The sequence below is a fragment of the Aulonocara stuartgranti genome (genome assembly GCF_965226115.1).
Source record: "Aulonocara stuartgranti genome assembly, chromosome: 7".
Classification (NCBI taxonomy): Eukaryota; Metazoa; Chordata; class Actinopteri; order Cichliformes; family Cichlidae; genus Aulonocara; species Aulonocara stuartgranti.
In genome coordinates, this window is record NC_138945.1 from 28,136,587 (window position 1) to 28,155,932 (window position 19,346).

At 39.6% G+C, this 19,346-nt stretch overlaps 2 protein-coding genes across 5 annotated transcripts; one reads left to right on the forward strand and one right to left on the reverse strand.

Moving 5' to 3' along the window:
- The first annotated feature begins 348 nt into the window (after positions 1-348).
- Positions 349-8,544, forward strand: LOC309710357 (annexin A3-like). 2 transcript variants are annotated; one of them, XM_082539739.1, is made up of 14 exons: positions 349-472; positions 835-874; positions 962-1,009; positions 1,103-1,190; positions 1,988-2,082; positions 2,206-2,319; positions 3,639-3,729; positions 3,857-3,936; positions 4,266-4,322; positions 4,678-4,771; positions 7,143-7,238; positions 7,339-7,397; positions 8,052-8,174; positions 8,309-8,544. In XM_082539739.1, the coding sequence occupies exons 2-14, from the start codon at positions 863-865 to the stop codon at positions 8,366-8,368; spliced, it is 1,017 nt and encodes a 338-aa protein (XP_082395865.1). In that variant the 5' UTR covers positions 349-472; positions 835-862; the 3' UTR covers positions 8,369-8,544. The 2 variants fall into 2 exon arrangements, with proteins under 2 accessions (XP_082395865.1, XP_082395864.1); XM_082539738.1 differs by lacking the exons at positions 349-472; positions 835-874 and having other exon boundaries at positions 917-1,009.
- A 100-nt stretch (positions 8,545-8,644) lies between these two features.
- On the reverse strand, positions 8,645-19,336 carry rcl1 (RNA terminal phosphate cyclase-like 1). Of its 3 annotated transcripts, none has more exons than XM_082539731.1 (9): positions 19,252-19,336; positions 17,968-18,039; positions 17,085-17,260; positions 16,328-16,402; positions 16,089-16,213; positions 15,455-15,580; positions 15,177-15,333; positions 9,763-9,866; positions 8,645-8,813 (listed from the first exon to the last, which is right to left on the reverse strand). In XM_082539731.1, exons 3-9 carry the CDS (start codon positions 17,157-17,159, stop codon positions 8,660-8,662), a joined length of 816 nt encoding a protein of 271 aa, XP_082395857.1. In that variant the 5' UTR covers positions 17,160-17,260; positions 17,968-18,039; positions 19,252-19,336; the 3' UTR covers positions 8,645-8,659. The 3 variants fall into 3 exon arrangements, with proteins under 3 accessions (XP_082395857.1, XP_082395855.1, XP_082395856.1); XM_082539729.1 differs by lacking the exon at positions 19,252-19,336 and adding an exon at positions 18,410-18,685; XM_082539730.1 differs by lacking the exon at positions 19,252-19,336 and adding an exon at positions 18,136-18,317.
- Between the last annotated feature and the right edge of the window lie 10 nt (positions 19,337-19,346).

Below are 19,346 nucleotides of genomic sequence, written 5' to 3' on the forward strand. Positions count from 1 at the left end.
TGTTTTAACTCTACTATCCCCCCTATTTGATCCGTTTATTTGCTTTGGGCTTAACGAGTACACAGATCTAATCAACACATACTTGTTAGAAAACGTAACGACATATATTTTAATCATACTTATGGGAAATTTACATAGATATAAAATCAAAGAGAGGATCTGCAAATTACTGCCTATAGATAATAGGTGTTTAAATAGGGTACTAAATGGAATCCAAAATATGTCAGAAATGCAGTTAGTTCGGCTGTTGCGCAAAGTCGTCAGCCTGTCGTAATCTCTCTTGCTTTATTTCTGTGGTAACCTGCTGTACTCTTACTCTGCAGGAGTGAGGAGTTCATGAGAGACGTACTCTGTGATTCACTGTACTCCAGCCCACAGTGGGCGTTGCTTATCAACCCCTTTGAAAGGTGTGGCGACTTTTTACGCGTTTGTGAAATTCGTTCTCAGACTTCAATCTTCTCCTTGTTTCTTGGTAAGACGAAAAAGAACACATTTTTAAAACTTTTATCAGCTTCCTGGATGTGCGTGTTGTTGTTGTTGTTTTTTAAAGGAAATTTGCTCTTTAGATATGCCTCGTCTACATTCGGATCTTACTTGTTTGCTTTTCTGTAGTTCCTTTTGCGCACGTTCTCTCGACTTTAGTTAGTTTTGTATTATTGTACCCTACAGATTTGTTTGTGATGCCACATCAATGCCCTTAAAAGCGCTGCCCTGATTAGATGGAATGGCGATCTGCAGCTAGAAAAAAATCCATTAAAGCATGAGTCAGCTCTTAAGATGCTACATTACAACACAATTAAGGTGCTAATAGTGTATTTTCTTTCTTCTCTGTAGTGTAAAACGCCTCCCTTAAACCACCAGAATGTCTGTTTGGGTAAGTACTTCTACATAGATGTCTGTTTGTATCCGTGTAGGCTCAAAATATGAGAAAATGAAGGCGGTCACCCTCTCTGTGTTTCAGGATGACTTGGACCTGCTCTTAGACAACCCCTCTTCACTGACTGTGACAGTAAGTACAACCTGCTCTTCTTTTATAGCATGATACATGGTACAGTTATTACCTGTGGATTAGTTTTCACTGGCATGCATCTGTGTCTATCAGTCCAGTGCAAGAGGAACTGTGAAGGACAAGGCAAATTTCAAAGTGGATGAAGATGTGTCTGCTCTCAGGAAGGCCATAGAGGGCCTTGGTAAGCTAATGGTTTACCATCATTGATATATTTTTATAGATATATATCTGACTGATATGTAAAGCACTTCGGCAAATGTGCTCATGTGCCTTTTTATTGCAGTATAAAGGTATAAAGCAAGGTGAACTCATTCACATATACACTCAGGTACTTTATTAATCTAAAAGAAAAGTAGCCATACATTCAAGTTCAAAATGGAGTGGATGAACCATTAAGGAAATCTTTATCTGTTATCCAGTTCAAATAGCAGCAAGAGTGCTAAGGGAGGTTTACAGGATGGTAGTGAGACCTGCTATGTTGTATGGTTTGGAGACAGAGGCACTGTCCAAAAGACAGGAGGCTGAGCTGGAAGTGTCAGAGCTGAAAATGCTCAGATTTTCTTGGGAGTGACCAGGATGGACTCTCTTAAGAAAATAGAAATGATTACAACAGACGGACAGCTCAGTTTGAGATGTTTGGAGACAAAAGAGGCAAGGCTGAGATGGTTTGGACATGTGCAGAGGATGCTGAAGATGGAGCTCCCAGCAAGGAGGCAAAGAGGAAGGTTCATAGATGAATTGAAGGAGGACATACAGAGAGTTGGTGTGAGAGAGGAGGATGCTAGCGACATGGTGAGATGGAAGCAGATGATCTGCTTTGAGCAGCTGAAAGAAGGAGATCCAGTTCAGTTCACTCTCACCATACAATAGGAGGTTGATAATAGACATGAAGTAAAATGACAATTTGATGAAAGTTCTACACTTTTTTTTAAAAAATTGAAAGAATTAAAAGTTCGCTTGGTGTTGTTTTCTTCAAAGGTACAACAGAAAAGACTCTGATTGATGTGTTGACCCAAAGAAGCAGTGCTCAGCGTCAGCTCATCGCCAAGGCTTATGAGAAAGCCACAGGAAGGGTATATAAATACACTTGCCTGTTTAATTTTCAAGCTTTTTCTTTCTTTGATGTTGACACAGACAAAGGCCAAATTGAGTTTGTCATTATTGGTGCAGGACTTGATTTTATTCCTCCCAATTAGACATTAATAGATGACCTGAAGGGTGACACTCGTGGAGACTTTGAAGATGTGTTAGTAGCCTTGGTAACGCCTCCTGCTCTCTATGACTGCCAGGAAGTCATCAAAGCTATGAAGGTAAGACTTTGTTAAACTAAGATAATTTGAATCATGTTTTTAAAACAATTTTCTAAAAGGTGACTTACTCAGTGATTGAAGAAATAAGTTACAAAAAGAATTTCTAAATTTGACGTGCACTATAATTTGTTCACTAAAGATTTGTTTGGATTGAGTATAATGTTAAACTTAATGCTAAATGTAAAGAATATTAAAGAAAGAAGATCTATTGGAGATTACAGCCCGGTTTTAATTAAATGGTAAATGGCCTGCATTTGTATAGCGCTTTTCTAGTCCATAGGACCCCAAAGCACTTTAGTCATTAGTCATTCACACACACATTGGCGATGGCAAGCTACATTGTAGCCACAGCTGCCCTGGGGCGCACTGACAGAGGCGAGGCTGCCGGACACAGGCGCCACCGGGCCCTCTGACCACCACCAGTAGGCAAACATGGGGTTAGTATCTTGCCCAAGGATATTTGGCATGCAGCCAGGATGCAGCCTGGGATTGAACCACCGACCTTCTGATTAGTGGCTGACCTGCTCTGCCACCTGAGCTACAGCCACCCCAGTGGAGAAAAGGCTGAACAAGTGACGACTTTTAAGGGGTTCACTTTGATTGCCAGTTACAGCGGCTTCATCATGTGGAGCATGTGTGTGCACAAATTAGTCAGTGCTTTAAGAAGGCTTAGTGTCCATGGAGTGGATAAATATTGTGTCGCTCTTCCATAGGGCAACTATTGACTCTAATATCCGTTATGGTATTACTGGTTTGGCAATCTTTCAGTCAAGCTCAGATCCCAAATTCAACATTTGATTTAAAGGGCTGATAACTGGGATGCTCTCTTCATCTACCCTCCTGAAGATATTTGAAGAGTCTGTGTAAAACAGGGTCTAAAAATTAAGGAAAAAATTACATCCTTTATAATGAGGATGACTAGATGCCCTCAGGAAAAAGGTTCAGGGTACCAATCCGTGAGTTTAAAAGGTTTACGTTTTCTCTAGTGCCATTATCAGTCAAATTATTGTTTGGTAGTAGGTGAAATTGTAAATGAGTGTTTGGCGTTTATTTGTGTGGGTGTGTGTGTGTTATCTTACATGATATGTTCCACTCACTTGTCCAAGGAAATTTCTTCTAAGTAGACAATAAATGCTAATCTAATCTAATTTTGCTATACTTATGGTTTGGACTTTAAACAACAGTTCACTATGATATTTTTTTATTTATACAGCACATGTCAACATCGGGTTCATAAGAGCCTGATCTTCAGATTTATTAAACTGTATTGTTTTGACATTATCATTTATTTATTCATTTGTATATCCTTGTGCATACAGGGTGCAGGGACCACAGAAAGCACTCTGACAGAAATATTTGCTTCGAGATCCAACAAGCAGATCCGAGAACTGTCTGAAGCATACCTAGCAAGTAGGACATTTTAACACACAGTATTTCAACTATATCTGATGAAACTGAAATCATAAATGAGTTGGCAGCTGTTTGTGATGTACTACGGTATTGTGAAATTGTCATGTATTCCGCTGTCTCACTGGAGAAACGGGAAGAGCGATGATTCACGACCTGCAGTCGGAGGTATCTGGAGATTATGGAAAAGCACTGCTGATCTTGGCCGAGGTATAGCACATGAAATTACAGCAGATGACATAACATTCCCAACAAATAAGAACCACAACCACATTGAAATTTACTGCAGTCAGCAGGTGTGTAGTGAGTGTTTATGTTTTAGAAATATACTCTTAAAGCACCTTGATTTCTTCATATCCAAATACTGATTGTAGGAAGAAATGCAGGAAATACAAATAATGTCCTGTGTGAGCTAAATGAGTTGCGCCATTTTTAAGTTACATTGTTTATTTAGAATATTGAATTGTGAGGATATCATTATAGCCTATTTCAAAGTTTCTTTTTTTTCTCTTCGCCTCACAAACCCGTCCTCCCTACAGGGGAAGAGAGATGAGACCACCAGCGTGGATGCTGCCAAAGCAAAAGCTGATGCTAAGGTACACTTTTTTTACATTTGGTTCATTTGTGTATAAACACTTGCTTTTCAAACTGAGGTAACTTTTGTGTTACTGCAGTACAAACATTTTAAATAGCAGCTTTCTCTTTCACATTTTTAGGTTAATTCATTCAGAGTTTGGTGGCATCGCTCATCTCAGCTAACGCACCTTGCTGGGTGATGCAAGTTTCAACCTGCACCTATGTTGAAAGCATGTTGAAATTTTCTCATGTTGGATTCAGTTAATCTAGTGTGCTTGCGTTGAACTTTGACTCTGTGTGTTTTTCTTTTTTACTTTTTCTTTTTTTAGTGTAGTCCAACAATATTATACTCATACCTTTTCTGAATCCATGCAGGCCTTGTATGAAGCAGGAGAGAAGAAGTGGGGAACCGACGAGGGGAAGTTTATTGACATCCTGTGCCACAGAAGTGTTCCCCAGCTCAGGCAAAGTGGGTTGATCCCTGACCTATCATTCATCCTGTGGATAAATAGCATCTTAGAAATAGTACTAAGAGTTTACAGCCGTGCTTGCAACTCTCTGAGGCTGTTTATCAAGAGCAACATGCTAACATGCTCACCTTGACAGTGCAAGTATGCCATTTAAAACTAAGAAAGCTAAGGCTGATGGAAGCGTATTTGGTTAGTAGATTTTTAGTCAAATGCCATGGTGACACTAAAAGGCATTTAATCAGGATTTATTCTCACTGACACCTGATCAAAAACATTATACATAGACTCCATTAGTTGAGGCAGTATCTATGTGATCAAGTTCAAGACACAAAAACCCAAAGATGCAATCTCATGATGGTGCAATAAGCAAAGTCATTCATCTTCTGTGGGCTCTTGAAGTGAACTTATGCTTCTTTTTTTTTTTTTTTTTTTTTCTGCTTTGGGACGCTCTAATTGGTTTGTTTCAGACACTTTTTTCTAATTCTTGGCTTTGTATTATGCTAGTGAGAGGGGATATTCTTATTCATTCAGGGCCATCTAAGGTACTTGCTGTCACCACAGCAGATCCAGACAGTTTAAACTTTGTACAGGGAGTGCAGAATTATTAGGCAAGTTGTATTTTTGAGGAATAATTTTATTATTGAACAACAACCATGTTCTCAATGAACCCAAAAAACTCATTAATATCAAAGCTGATTGTTTTTGGAAGTAGTTTTTAGTTTTAGCTATTTTAGGGGGATATCTGTGTGTGCAGGTGACTATTACTGTGCATAATTATTAGGCAACTTAACAAAAAACAAATATATACCCATTTCAATTATTTATTTTTACCAGTGAAACCAATATAACATCTCCACATTCACAAATATACATTTCTGACATTCAAAAACAAAACAAAAACAAATCAGCGACCAATATAGCCACCTTTCTTTGCAAGGACACTCAAAAGCCTGCCATCCATGGATTCTGTCAGTGTTTTGATCTGTTCACCATCAACATTGCATGCAGCAGCAACCACAGCCTCCCAGACACTGTTCAGAGAGGTGTACTGTTTGTAAATCTCACATTTGATGATGGACCACAGGTTCTCAATGGGGTTCAGATCAGGTGAACAAGGAGGCCATGTCATTAGTTTTTCTTCTTTTATACCCTTTCTTGCCAGCCACGCTGTGGAGTACTTGGACGCGTGTGATGGAGCATTGTCCTGCATGAAAATCATGTTTTTCTTGAAGGATGCAGACTTCTTCCTGTACCACTGCTTGAAGAAGGTGTCTTCCAGAAACTGGCAGTAGGACTGGGAGTTGAGCTTGACTCCATCCTCAACCCGAAAAGGCCCCACAAGCTCATCTTTGATGATACCAGCCCAAACCAGTACTCCACCTCCACCTTGCTGGCGTCTGAGTCGGACTGGAGCTCTCTGCCCTTTACCAATCCAGCCACGGGCCCATCCATCTGGCCCATCAAGACTCACTCTCATTTCATCAGTCCATAAAACCTTAGAAAAACCAGTCTTGAGATATTTCTTGGCCCAGTCTTGACGTTTCAGCTTGTGTGTCTTGTTCAGTGGTGGTCGTCTTTCAGCCTTTCTTACCTTGGCCATGTCTCTGAGTATTGCACACCTTGTGCTTTTGGGCACTCCAGTGATGTTGCAGCTCTGAAATATGGCCAAACTGGTGGCAAGTGGCATCTTGGCAGCTGCACGCTTGACTTTTCTCAGTTCATGGGCAGTTATTTTGCGCCTTGGTTTTTCCACACGCTTCTTGCGACCCTGTTGACTATTTTGAATGAAACGCTTGATTGTTCGATGATCACTCTTCAGAAGCTTTGCAATTTTGAGACTGCTGCATCCCTCTGCAAGATATCTCACTATTTTTGACTTTTCTGAGCCTGTCAAGTCCTTCTTTTGACCCATTTTGCCAAAGGAAAGGAAGTTGCCTAATAATTATGCACACCTGATATAGGGTGTTGATGTCATTAGACCACACCCCTTCTCATTACAGAGATGCACATCACCTAATATGCTTAATTGGTAGTAGGCTTTCGAGCCTATACAGCTTGGAGTAAGACAACATGCATGAAGAGGATGATGTGGACAAAATACTCATTTGCCTAATAATTCTGCACTCCCTGTATTAACATGGCACTGTTGGTCAGAAGAAAGCTGGCTTAAAGAAATTGCTTGTTTCAGACAGGCAATGAACCGAGGAGCTCCACAAAAGCTCATTTTAAACTGAATCACGAAAATGGGCTGTGATGAACCTACCAGCAGATACGCATCCCACTGTGAACCGCTACCAAATTGGCAAAAAATAAAAGTATATTACAAGTTCAATGTGAGAAAAATAATCTCAGCTCAATGTATTTTGGCAGCTCTGATTGAGTACAAGAATATTAGCAAGAAGACTCTGCAGGACAGCATTAAGAGCGAGATGTCTGGAAACCTGGAGAAACTACTTGTGGCTGTTGGTGAGCAAAATATTACATCACTGCCTTGTCGTTATCGATGTCTTCCTTGTCTGAGCATTTAAGTTAATTTAAAAATAATATATGAACTCATTTCTTTTAGTTAAGTGTGTGCAGAACGTCCCAGCATACCTCGCTGAGAGGCTTTTCAAGAGCATGAAGGTGAGTTGTGCAACTGGTCAGTTTGTCCATCTGTGTCATGATGACCTTTCTAAACCTCTATGCACATCAGAAATGTCTGCCCAGCAAAATTCACATTCTGTATGGTTGCATCATACCCTTTCAGTCACAGCAGACTGTATTGGTCACCAGTGATGTGGAAAGGAATGCTGACCACATTTTACTGTTAGTGATTTGACCAGCACAGCCAACACTGGCTGAAATGTGTCAACAGTCTGAATAAGGAAGCGTAGCCTAACTTTTGACAGTAGTATTGCAAAAAAAAAAAACAACCCTAGCATGTCTGTCTGTGCACATGCCAAACCAAACGCACTAGTGCAGCATCACTGCAATGTAAAACCAGAAGTCTGCATAGTAACAAGCTACATCATTGAGTTCATGCCCATGTCAGACAGAAATATGAACAAATTTTAACTTTCATTTTGATTATAATTTATTTTAATTAAATATGCCATCCTGTCAGAAGTTGTAAAACAGGTTCTTACCTGTAAGGTAGCCTGCATTGTATCTTGTTGAGACCATTTTTCTATGTGGAACAATACGAAATTAACGCATGCCATACCATGTCTAGCCAGAGTTTGAAGCCCCTGGCTTAAAGGACGAATGTCTTTGTTTTCCAAATTATACTTGGTCCAGGGTGCAGGGACCACAGAGTGCACTCTGACCAGGATATTCGTCAGTCGCTCAGAGATCGATTTGATAGACATCAAAGTAGAGTACAAGAAGCTGTTTGGATGTTCCCTCTACAGTCAGCTAGAGGTCAGTATTAACAGGAGTTATGTTATGAATTTATAACATTAACATAAACATGTTTAAATGTTAACTTTTGTTTATTGTGGTGTGTGTCACAAACACCCAATTCCTTTCGTTTATCTCTCCCCATCCTTGTGTAGTCTGAAGTGTCCGGTGATTATGGAAAAACACTCAAGTGTCTGTGTGGCCAAGACGAATAACTCGTACCAGCTCCTTTGTTGGGTCGTTCAGCTTTACATCACAGCAGCTATGATGACCTGTTCCTGACGTAGCGACCAGCTACTTATCTCAAGAATAACTTCATACTGATATGATTGATTGAACTAGTTAGGAAATGTAACTAATTTTCATGAAGTTATTAAACCCAATAATAGCGCTTAAATGTCTGACTGATATCTGTTAACTTCACTTTTCTTTTATACACACAAATATCTGTCATAACTTTTGCATTTAATAAAAACAAAAGATGAGAACACTTGTGAAAAAATAATTTATTTCAAGGTTTTGCTAATGTTGCTGTATCCAACGCCTACACAGGTCATCAGGACCTTGTCGCCCCCTTTCCGTTCGTCTTCTAAAGGCTTCTGGACCTCAATCTTGAACATAATCTGGAAGAAATCTCTGATGTGTCGGAGGAATTCGATCCTGTATAGACAGAGAAAGGAGAGTTTCATGTTAATAAAGATCATCAGCCACCACATTTCTCATACATACCAAGTTTTTAAAAGCTAAAAACTTAAAACAGGTCTTTTGTTTTTAAAACCGTAAGACTTGACAGAAATGATCCAAAACTGATTTAGTGTTACCTGAATAACAGGAAGAGTGTATTGTGATGGCACTGCCAATCTTCAGTTATCATAGTACTGTACTTGAGAGGGACACAGCACCGGTACCATGATAACTGAAAATGGACAGTTCATAGTTCGCTCCTCATTCAAGAAGACGGACATCTGGAACAAGGTTAGTGCTCAGCTGTTTTTATACTGCTGTACTTTTATTTTATTTGGGTTGTTTGCAAATAAACACACAAATTATGCATTTAAAATGCAGCACACACAAATGGGTTAGAAGTAGAAGCAGGGTAACAGAAACAAGACTCATTAGACTTTATAATAATTTAATCAATACTGTGAAATATTTTATAAACTACAAAAATGTAGTTTATCAAAACATTATCTTAGGTGCCACCCATTATGAGCCTAATAAAAAAATCCCTCCAAAGCCATGTGAACCTGAACAGTTGAATCTGATTGCACATGTTACTCAAAGCAATCAAATTAAAATTGGGCTCTGAGTAAAGAAACCCTTGTGGTTGCATGCCACCATCAGAGTGCTCTTAGCAGAAACCCTGAATCTTTAGTGGAGTGGGTTAAAGTTCAGTGGAAATAGATTAATTTTGTGTTCATTTAAGAAATGCAGACTTTTTTCCTTCCTCTCTGATGATCCAGCTGTACAGAGTATTATTCAGCTTCTTATTGTGAACTTTGGGATATTGTCATCTGCCAAAAGAGGACTAGTAGAAGAATAATTAAACGTGGGATTGAGTGGGTTCCTCATTTGCCGTCTGTACATTTAACTTTTGAATGGGTCTTACGTGTATGGGGAGAGGGGTCCCAGGAGAACCTTCGACACGTCCTGTTGGCCAAGGGTCATCAAGAGCAGCGCCAAGCTCTGATTGGATGAATCCACGCAGCCACCCTAAAACAGAGAGAGAAAGGAGGGCGGGGGTCGTGTGTCAGCAACTAAAAACTACACTGAAATGCGTCAAGGAGGTGGAAATGTTTAGAGAAATCAACTTCTTGACAGTGGGATTGTACAGTGAAAGCTGTGTAGATTTGTTTGTCTGACTTTTCATTAAAAAAACTAAACTTTTTTCCTATTAAATATAATTAAGCAGTCTTGAAACAGTTTGGCAAGTTGTCACTAAAGTGTTTCTTCTTCTTTCGTGCTCACATAATGTATTAGTCGACTTTCCAGTCATCTTCCTACCATTTTCCCAAATGACACTAACACTCCCAATTCCATCTACATGTTAAATATTTAGACAGATGATGCACTCTCAATATCCAAGAGAGCACATGCCATTGCTCTAACAGAGCTCAGTGTGCGATTTCCCACTGTGTGCAATGCACAACTGGACACACCCAAGAACATTTTATAGTCTGACCTTTAAAATAGTTGTCCGCTGGTAGTTTGAGTTATTTCTTGACATGCGATATGCAGCATTAACCTGATCCGTTCTAACAACGTACTTGTGTAGCTCAGTCATGCTCAATTATGGCATCATGACAGCTCGTCAGCAGAATTTTGATTCAATTACATAATCATATCATGGAAACCATGGTGACGGTTTCATCATTTATTAGGTGAAACACATTACAATGACTTGTTGTTAGAGGTTTACCGTTGTTAGTCTATGTAACATTTATCCCTGTGCTGTCCGCTCTGATACTGCATCTCATCTTATCCACTCTGCTATTTTACACTTCACTCTTCTCAGAGCTGCTCTGGAACAAACAGGAAAAGAAACCTAAAACTGTTTCTGAACGAACTAAGAAACATGACACAACAGCGCCATTTCTAACCACCAGTTTCAGGCCCTGCCTTCCAGAGACCGTCTCCAGAGGCCATCAGCCAACCACAAGGCCTAATGGAAAAGTCCCTTAATTCCTTTGAATGAAAGTTAATCCCTTTCCCAGCCGCTCAAAAACAGACAGTAAAGCAAATAGTTGAGGGTTAAGCATCACAGATATATTTGACCTGAACCTGTAGATCTATATAACACATATTGATTTAAATTCACTAGAAATGATAGATTAGGTAATACAGAAATATTCTTTTTTTTCACAAGTTGCCCAACAGGTGAGGAACATAGTGTTTCCTAAGCAAGCTTATGAATTCATTAGCATTAAATGAAAATTAATGGACGCTTTCTCCACAAACCTGTTCCATGATCACCAATACAGTTAATCAGTTGGAAAACAATGCAAAAAGCAAAGACAAGTGTGGTGCATCCTGCAAAGTATGCAAAAATTAATTCCATGATGAAAAAAAAAAGTAAAAATTGAAAGAGTGCACCACTTACGTCAGCTCCTGTGTTGATGCTGCTTCCAAAAACAAAATGTCCATGGAGTAACTGGTTTACAACTAGAAGACCGTACTGATTAACCATAAAACAAACAGAGCCAAACATACAGGGCACCTGCGCCCTTTGATGTGAACTGGGCAAATTTCCTCAGATTTCAAAAACAAAGTATTCCTGCCCCGCAAAATAAAATTAAATCCTTTTAACTCCAGAGGTTTTTTTTTGCTTCTCAGCTCTAGCAATCACTCTGTCCTCCTGCTACAGTTCGGTATAACACATAGCAGTAATTCAAATGATCTACCTGTTCTTCCAGCAGCGGCTAAAGCTTTTAAAAAGCCAAGCAACTTAAAGTAGAAGGCCCCTGTTAACCCACCACCCTCCAAGGAAGCTAACGAGAGATATTAGCTCTGCACTCTGTTGCCTGGAATTAAGAGGATGTAGCCAACAATATTCCCCTTTCAGAGATAATCAGCACTACCCTGATCAGCTAACTTGACTCACATGGCTCCTATGAGAGGCTGGGAGAGGCAGAACCATGTGGAGGCAAACATGATTCACAGACTCTCATTGTACGTATTCTGATGAAATGGCTTTTTCCTGTGTGGCTATGCGACGTGACTGTTTACACACAGCAAACCTTTCACCACCTTTCAACACACAGATAACTAAATGAATAAAACTAATTTTTTAGTTTTATGTGGTCACAACCATCAGGCATTTCTAATCGATTAAATCTGTTCAAACACAGCGTATTCAGCTGACACGTTACCCAATCGGCTCGTGTATTCGAAGAATTAAACAATTTATGAGCGCAGATCCTGTCATTGGACATGAGCTGTAAGTTTGAAAGAAACTGGGGCAATATGTAAATGTACAATTATAAAAAATGCTGATACCTTCCCCAAAGAATCTGCCTCTCTTCCCAGGAAGGTTGTTGCTTGTTTGTCAAATGTGTGACCCACTGCACTCTGGAGCCACAAATACTTATATACTCCGTTGTGATAATGGCCTATTGGACCCCATACTTCACCATTTTTTTTTTCTTGTTAATACAGTTTAAAATTGAAGAAATGACCGATTATACAGCATTAAATTACACTTTTTACATATTGAGGGAGCTAATTACTTGATATTAAGGCAGAACCCTTTGAGGCTATTATAGATCTGAATGTACAAACTTAATTTTACCATTTTCTTGGTCTTCGGTCTAGTTTAACTTAAAAATCTAATTTGATTTCATGTCAGATGTCTCTCAAATGGTTTTCCTCAGTTGACACAGGCTGACTTCTCCTCCACAAAAAACACACCATGAAAGTTTTCATGATTACTTTTTTTTTTTCTTTAAAAACATGATGCCCTAATTAAAAGTAGAAAATGCAGTCAAGTCAAGTGCTCTAAAATCTACCTAAACAAAAGCTGCTCTCTACATTGCGGTCTGTCCACAAACAAGTTTCTTTCAGTTGAAATGCAGGCGAGGTTTATTACCAGGGAATGCGGGTAAACAAGTGCAATGTCATTGTTGCCTAATGTGTGCTGACAGTGTATCTCAGGTATTCCCCAAGAATTCAGGAGTTTTATTTCAGCAGCAGCAGCTTTTCCAACATTGTTTCAAGCCCAAATTTACTTTAAATGATAAGAGAGTCCCCAGCACAGTTATAAAAAAAAAAAAAAACTAACAAAAAGTGGAATTATGAATGAGTTCAACTTTGTAAATATAATGCTGTAGTCTTCGCAATAGAAAATCTACATCGATAAAACTAGGTGGCATGTGCTCTAAGACTGGCTTATATCTAAAAAGAATAGTGTTGGATTCACAACTGCAACAAATATATAAATATTCTACAACATTCACTATTCACGATGTCAAGCTTTATTATGTGTACACAAAGACAAACTGGGATATGCACAAGAACACGGTGCACACAGTGCGCGTGTGTGCTGCAACTTTCCCTCTGAGAGGAGTTTTTACAGACTTTACACTGCCTGGTGGGCTGTTTGATGCAAAATTGTCCAAATCCAAATTACTCACACTCTTTCTTCCATTTCATGTTGTCAACATCTGATGTTTCACTGTTAAAGCTCACATATGAGTGTCTCATAAAACTGTGATAGCTCACCACAAACGATGTTAAGAGCTGCTTGTGAGGGAGCAAATGGAAGCACATTTAAATACAGCCGAGCCCTTATGGTAATGTTTCAGTCGACAACTAGCAGACTTGATGAAAACGGGCAGAAATCAGCTTTTCCTGCTTGTGATATGCAAATAAAACAGGATAGGCTTGTTATTTTGAATGGCAGTTGCCTTTAGATCAACTAGTTAATTAAAGCACTTTCAGTTACCTGCATTATTTAGCCTTTTCAGACATTGCCAGATTTAACAGTCTGTTATGCTGACAGTATTCTGTCATTAGATGCCATGTCTGTGTATTTTGCTTTGGCTTCCTGCAAACATGTCCACAGCGTTCATGCAACACATGTCGTAACACAACATTATTTGTGCAATATTGTGAATTGTGTGCGAGTTCCCTACCTTCACACATGTGCCGAAGTCAGAGAAGACTTGCCATTACAGCTTAAGAAGCTTAACAAGTTCTAGTTAAGTATTCAACTGTAGCTTGTAACTGTGGAAGCTTTAAAGTCTGAGCTGAAGTTCAAAATGTAATCTGCTGTGACATCCTGATACAGATCATCTATACGACTGTGAACTATTTATCATCACTAAGCAGTAAACTAGCAGCTGTTTTTTCAAGCACTTAAATGTGCATATCTCTCACTTAAAAATGTGCAAGAAATAAATTGTTGTCTAACGCTGCAGGTAATACATCTAGAATTACCTGGAAGCAGCAAACCTACATCAGCTCCCCTCGAAGTCAAAAACTGCAATATTTACTTAAATCCAGTAAATATTTGTATTTGTTAAATGCTCAAAAAAATATGTTTTTTTATACTTAAGATTAGGGCTGTGCGATATGACCAAAATCTCATATCCCGATATAAGATATTTATCATCCTGACAACGATATAAATCACAATAATGGAATATTTTCTGTAAATTCTGTGAATCTCAGGCAGCTCGACTTACGTGAAGTGTTTCCAGCGGGGTGTCCTTTACCTGGAGTCGAGTGTTTTAACCAATGCATGAAACTATTCATTTTCAGACATAAGTTGTAATGGCCGCCATTTTCTTTCAAAGTTTGAGTCTAACGTTTAGTTTTTTAGCACCTGGCGGCTCTTTTTTGCTTCTCATCCGTAAACTCTCTGCATACTCTTTCACGTGATTCACTTTATTTTGAAAAGGCTCAACAGGATCTTGAGCTTTATTGTGAAAGTGTTACATTAAAAAGAAACAAGCAGACAGCAGGACCACGCAATGGTTTTACCATCATTGTTGCTAACGACAAGACGTAAAAACAGGCGCTTGTCCGTCCGTAGTGTTGTTATATTAAATATAAGTGAAAGAGAGAACTTTTGGAAATTAATATAGCCACTACAGTGCCCATCAAAAAAATGAAAAAAATATTGCTGTAAACGGTTTATTTTACGTTACCGTGAAACAAACGATAGCGTAATAGGAAACGATAGACGTTTCTATATCGTCATCCGATATATCGTCGTTATATCGAACAGCCCTACTTTAGATGCACCCCCAGGATTGAAGCAGTGATGTTCAAGCTCTGTCCTGTTTGCACAAAGAAATCCTGTTGGCATATCTAACCATTTTTTCAGCCGCAGCTCAGATCAGTCCTTGTTTAATAATATCTTTTTTTTTTATTATTATTATTATTATTATTATTATTATTATTATTCACAGGTTTTACTTTATACACACACACACACAATCTGGTGCATGCCTGTTATACTTTTATGTACAGCCAGGCATCAAGAGCCTCTACACAGTATTAAATGTCCATGTGTGCATTTACCCGATATATCTCCTCCAAAAGCAGTTTTGCGCAATTTCTGCCAAGGTCTTCTGGCAGTATGGGGTCTCCCTGCCCCTGTGGCGTGGATAACATCTCTGCACTAAGGAAGTAGCCGTTGAGCGTCTCTGCTACCAGTGTCAGACCAAAGCCTGGAGACCTGGGGGGTTGACCAAGTACAATGATTTAGTCCGTTTCCACAAATAAGGGTTGAGAATTAAAAACACATAGAAAACCCATGTAAAGCTTAGCAGCTTATAAATGTAGGCAAAGATACCCACTTGCCAGAGTTGGCTCCTTTCATGTGGTCAGTATAGATATAGATATCTGGAAGAAACTGGTTGAGGATGCCTCTGGCTGACTCCACAATCCTATTGCCCATCTGAGGAGAAACTCGCACTGAATATCTGTGTTTGAAATGTCAAGGACATGCCATTCAAAAGTGTGTGTTTGTGTTCCCACTTTGTGATGCAGAAATTATATCAAAATCAAGAGGCAACAAGCTAGTATTTAGTAACAAGTTCAAAATCATGATGGCTTCCTGCACCTCATATTACCAGTTATGTGTAAACTTCATCAGCAACATTGTGCTCATTTATAAATAGAAACTGAGCTAAAGTTTAAGCAAATGATTCATGAATTGATTCAACATGAGCTACTCTGGCCTTCTGTTCTGGGTTTTTTTTTTTTAAATATTAATAACACATCAGTTGTGCCATGTTGATGTAATTGTAACTAGATCGGACTTATAATTGTACAGAACTGATCTCTTTATTATTACAAAAAAAATATGACTCATCAAACTAAAATGAGCACATAAAAATTACCAGGGCTAAAATGTAAAGAGGCGTTTCTGTATTTCGATCACTTTCATTTTGCTTAAGGTGAAATAAAGTGCAAGTCTAAAAAGGATACGCCACTCCCCTGATCCTCTTGATCTTGCCAGGGTCAGTCAGTTGGACGGGTCTGACGGTTTTGCGGACAGGACATGTAAACACTACTTCTCCACCCCCACCAGGCGCCATTCCTCTCTTCACCACCTGAGGGTGTAACACAAGAGACAGATTAAGATATAAGATGACATGCATGGCTACCTTATCCATCCCTGGGTTTGACTGCATCTCTACAAAAACAGAATACCATGAGGTCCTCACCTTGATGTCAAAGCCCTCTCCGTCGATCCCAAACTTCTTCATCACTGGGAGGGCTGTGGACTTCAGCAGATCGACCTGGCAAGGAACAGTGAGATTGAATCCTGACGCACACCCTTGTGCCTGCAGAGAGTTAAAAACTACCTTCCAAAACCCTAGAATAAACCCAGTCTCATCACAACAACAGGCAGACGCTGTTCAGTTTCCATGACAACACCTCTCTCCAATGTCCTCAATTCATACTTCGCAAGGCTTCCTTTTTTGTATGATATGTTGACAATATCTAATTTGAAACAATGCACCTTGAAGAAAAGGGCTGAAGAGAACAATACAGAGACTGGCTTGTGTGCAAAGGATGTGGCAAAAAAAAGGGTGTAAAAGGGGAAACCAGAGAGCAGATGCATGTTACACAACTGCCTCAAGTCAACACACGAGTGTCTAAATTATTACAAAAACATGAACCCCAGTGACATCAACTTCTGAAAATATGTGTACACAAACTGTGCGCACACCAATTCTTAAGTGAAACACTGTTGATCTTAACTGACGTATAACGTGCTCATCATCAAGTGTGCACTAGAGGGCAGTGTCCATATGGAAATGGGAGGTGTGTACTCCACCACAAAACACGCAGTTCATTTCTTTGCAGATGCACGGCTCAGCTCCACCCAGTGCGATCATGAGGTGGATGAGTTGCAACTAAATCAGCAGAGAAAAATGCAGAACAAAAGTTGGATGGTGAACATATTTATGAGCTTACCGTTGGGTCAGTGAGGTCATTGGTAACTCCCCTCAGAGTGGCCTTCAGAGGGGACTTCATGAAAGGACCCAGCATGAGGAGGGCCTCCAGATAGTACCCAATTGAGCGCTGCGGGTTACAGTCATGTTCTACAGTGCCTCCATACAACAACCCAGGCTGGTAAACTAAAACGGTACCTAAGAAAGACAGTGAATGGCAATATTTGCTAAAGTACAAATTTATACAGCACATTTTATTGCACATAAAGCTAATATACCTAACATATAAACCTCCAGGTTTAAGTCTACAAAGCCTAAAGGAGGCAAAAGTAACAAAGGAAAAAATACAGCTTAACCTACACAGTGAAGCACACACAAATTATTAAGTGTAATCCATTTTACATCCAGATATATGCTGTATTAAAATAACATACAACATACTGTACATATAAAACAAAAGCAATAAATACTTTATTTGGAAAAATACGGAACTACGACGAAATATGCATAAGATTATGCATAAGGCTTTTATTAGTTACAAATCAATAATTATGAGTCAATTTAAGACATTATTTAAACCTTGCTACAGGCCCACAACTTCACTATTGGAGCATCCTTACTGCTTAAAGCTTTAAATAATTTCTACCTTTGGATTGCGAGCTTAAAGAGAGGCATAAATGACAAATATTATGGGAGAAGACTGTGTATATTAAATGCAAAAGTTCATCATGGAGTAAAACATAATAAAACAAAAAAATCTTAATTTTGATCATGCGTCAAAGTTGTCGATGAGTTGGTGAAATCTCCCCTCCGTTGCACCTTCACAGTAAACAGTCATTACTGTGCATAAAATACAGTCTGTGACAAAGGCAACACCGAAATCACACCCTCGCTGTAACACTCACCCGTTTGGTTAATCTCTATCGTGGAGCCATTGGTCAACTTGTCCAACAGTCTGATAAAATTGGCCTCAAAATCTGGAGAAGACAGAATTTATATGTAGAGACTGGAAAAAAATGTCACATGGTAATTTATTTTTTAATTTGTCTGGCACTCAAAAACAATCCACCCACAGTGTGAACTTTATTCTGACACACCAAGACACCTCAAACAACTCAAAAAACTGCCAAATCACTGCTTCGACGCCCCTTGACACGCTTATCGAAGACACAACTTCATAAGGCAAATGTACGACCACACTCGTGTCACTATCAAACTACTGTCCCATCATTTTCCCTCCTCTGACGCCCAGCGACTGAACACACTCCCAACTGCGTAACAGCTAGCCAGTTAGCCAGGGAGCTAACTGCGACGCCACATGCGGAGCGAATCTGTTTAAAAACTCACCCCTGAGTCCCGGCTCGTCATCTTTAGACCTGATGTTTTTTATCTTAACGCGCTTCCCGCTGAGTGCGGACAAAACCAGACGCTGTCGGAGAAAATTGCAGCCTTCGTAGGTGAGTCCGTGGCTTGCCATGTTATTGTTGTTTGTGCTTGGCGTCAGTAAAATCCACGTGTGTTTGTCCAGGAAGACGTTACTGGGAGGGGGAGATTACGGCAAGACAGTAGGGTCAAAATAATGGTTTCTACGGCTGCGTTGCCACACTACTGTTACTAGATGGCACACTGTAACCACTGACGAACGCTAGGTGGGCGTGGCTAAATGACGCACAAATTAAAGGCACAAATCTCATAAAAAGTGTAAACAAACAGCAAAAATACGAATTTCTGGTTTGGCCTACAGTCTTTCTTTAATAAACAGAAATTAAACAAAATTAAATTACGATAGCATTTTCGAAATTATTTTTCGTTAACAGACAACAAAGTAAGGAAAACAACCAGTCGTACCATTTCTGCTAATATAATTTAATTATTTGAAAAGTCCCACGTTATTTTTTTTAAAGATTAGTGTGAGGAAGCAAACGAGTCGTCGTCCAACCTAGCGTGCCTGGGCTGCCAGCTAGCCAATCCCCTACACAAGGGATCGGCTCATACAGGATTAAACACCGCCACCTTGCCAGCAAGCTATTTATTCGACCAGTAGACAAATTATATAACGTGTTATACAATAAATACATGTCCGGTAAAGCGCAGTGTTTAAATGGGGGGTGGGGGTAAGTTTCTCAGCACGCAGGAGAAAGGAGCTCATTTTGCTCGGTGTCCGTCGTCTGAGGGGTGCATCATCTAACCTCCTCTCTCTGGCTGGCCCTGAGCCCGCTGATTGTAGTTCTCATCATCCTTCTCCTCCTCCTCTTTGTGCAAGCGCTGCGCAACATAAAAAGTC

What these genes read in the sequence shown, in the direction of transcription:
- LOC309710357 (XM_082539738.1), top strand. Translation starts at nt 932, where the DNA reads ATGAAGGCGGTCACCCTCTCTGTGTTTCAGGATGACTTGGACCTGCTC. An exon ending in AAGCAAAAGCTGATGCTAAG is followed by an intron (nt 4,323 to 4,677) that starts GTACACTTTTTT and finishes GAATCCATGCAG; the next exon opens with GCCTTGTATGAAGCAGGAGA. An exon ending in CCCTCTACAGTCAGCTAGAG is followed by an intron (nt 8,175 to 8,308) that starts GTCAGTATTAAC and finishes ATCCTTGTGTAG; the next exon opens with TCTGAAGTGTCCGGTGATTA.
- rcl1 (XM_082539729.1), bottom strand. Translation starts at nt 18,539, where the DNA reads ATGGCAAGCCACGGACTCACCTACGAAGGCTGCAATTTTCTCCGACAG. An exon ending in ATGACCTCACTGACCCAACG is followed by an intron (nt 16,403 to 17,084) that starts GTAAGCTCATAA and finishes GTTCCTTGCCAG; the next exon opens with GTCGATCTGCTGAAGTCCAC. An exon ending in TTTTGGAGGAGATATATCGG is followed by an intron (nt 9,867 to 15,176) that starts GTAAATGCACAC and finishes TCTCTGTTTTAG; the next exon opens with GGTGGCTGCGTGGATTCATC.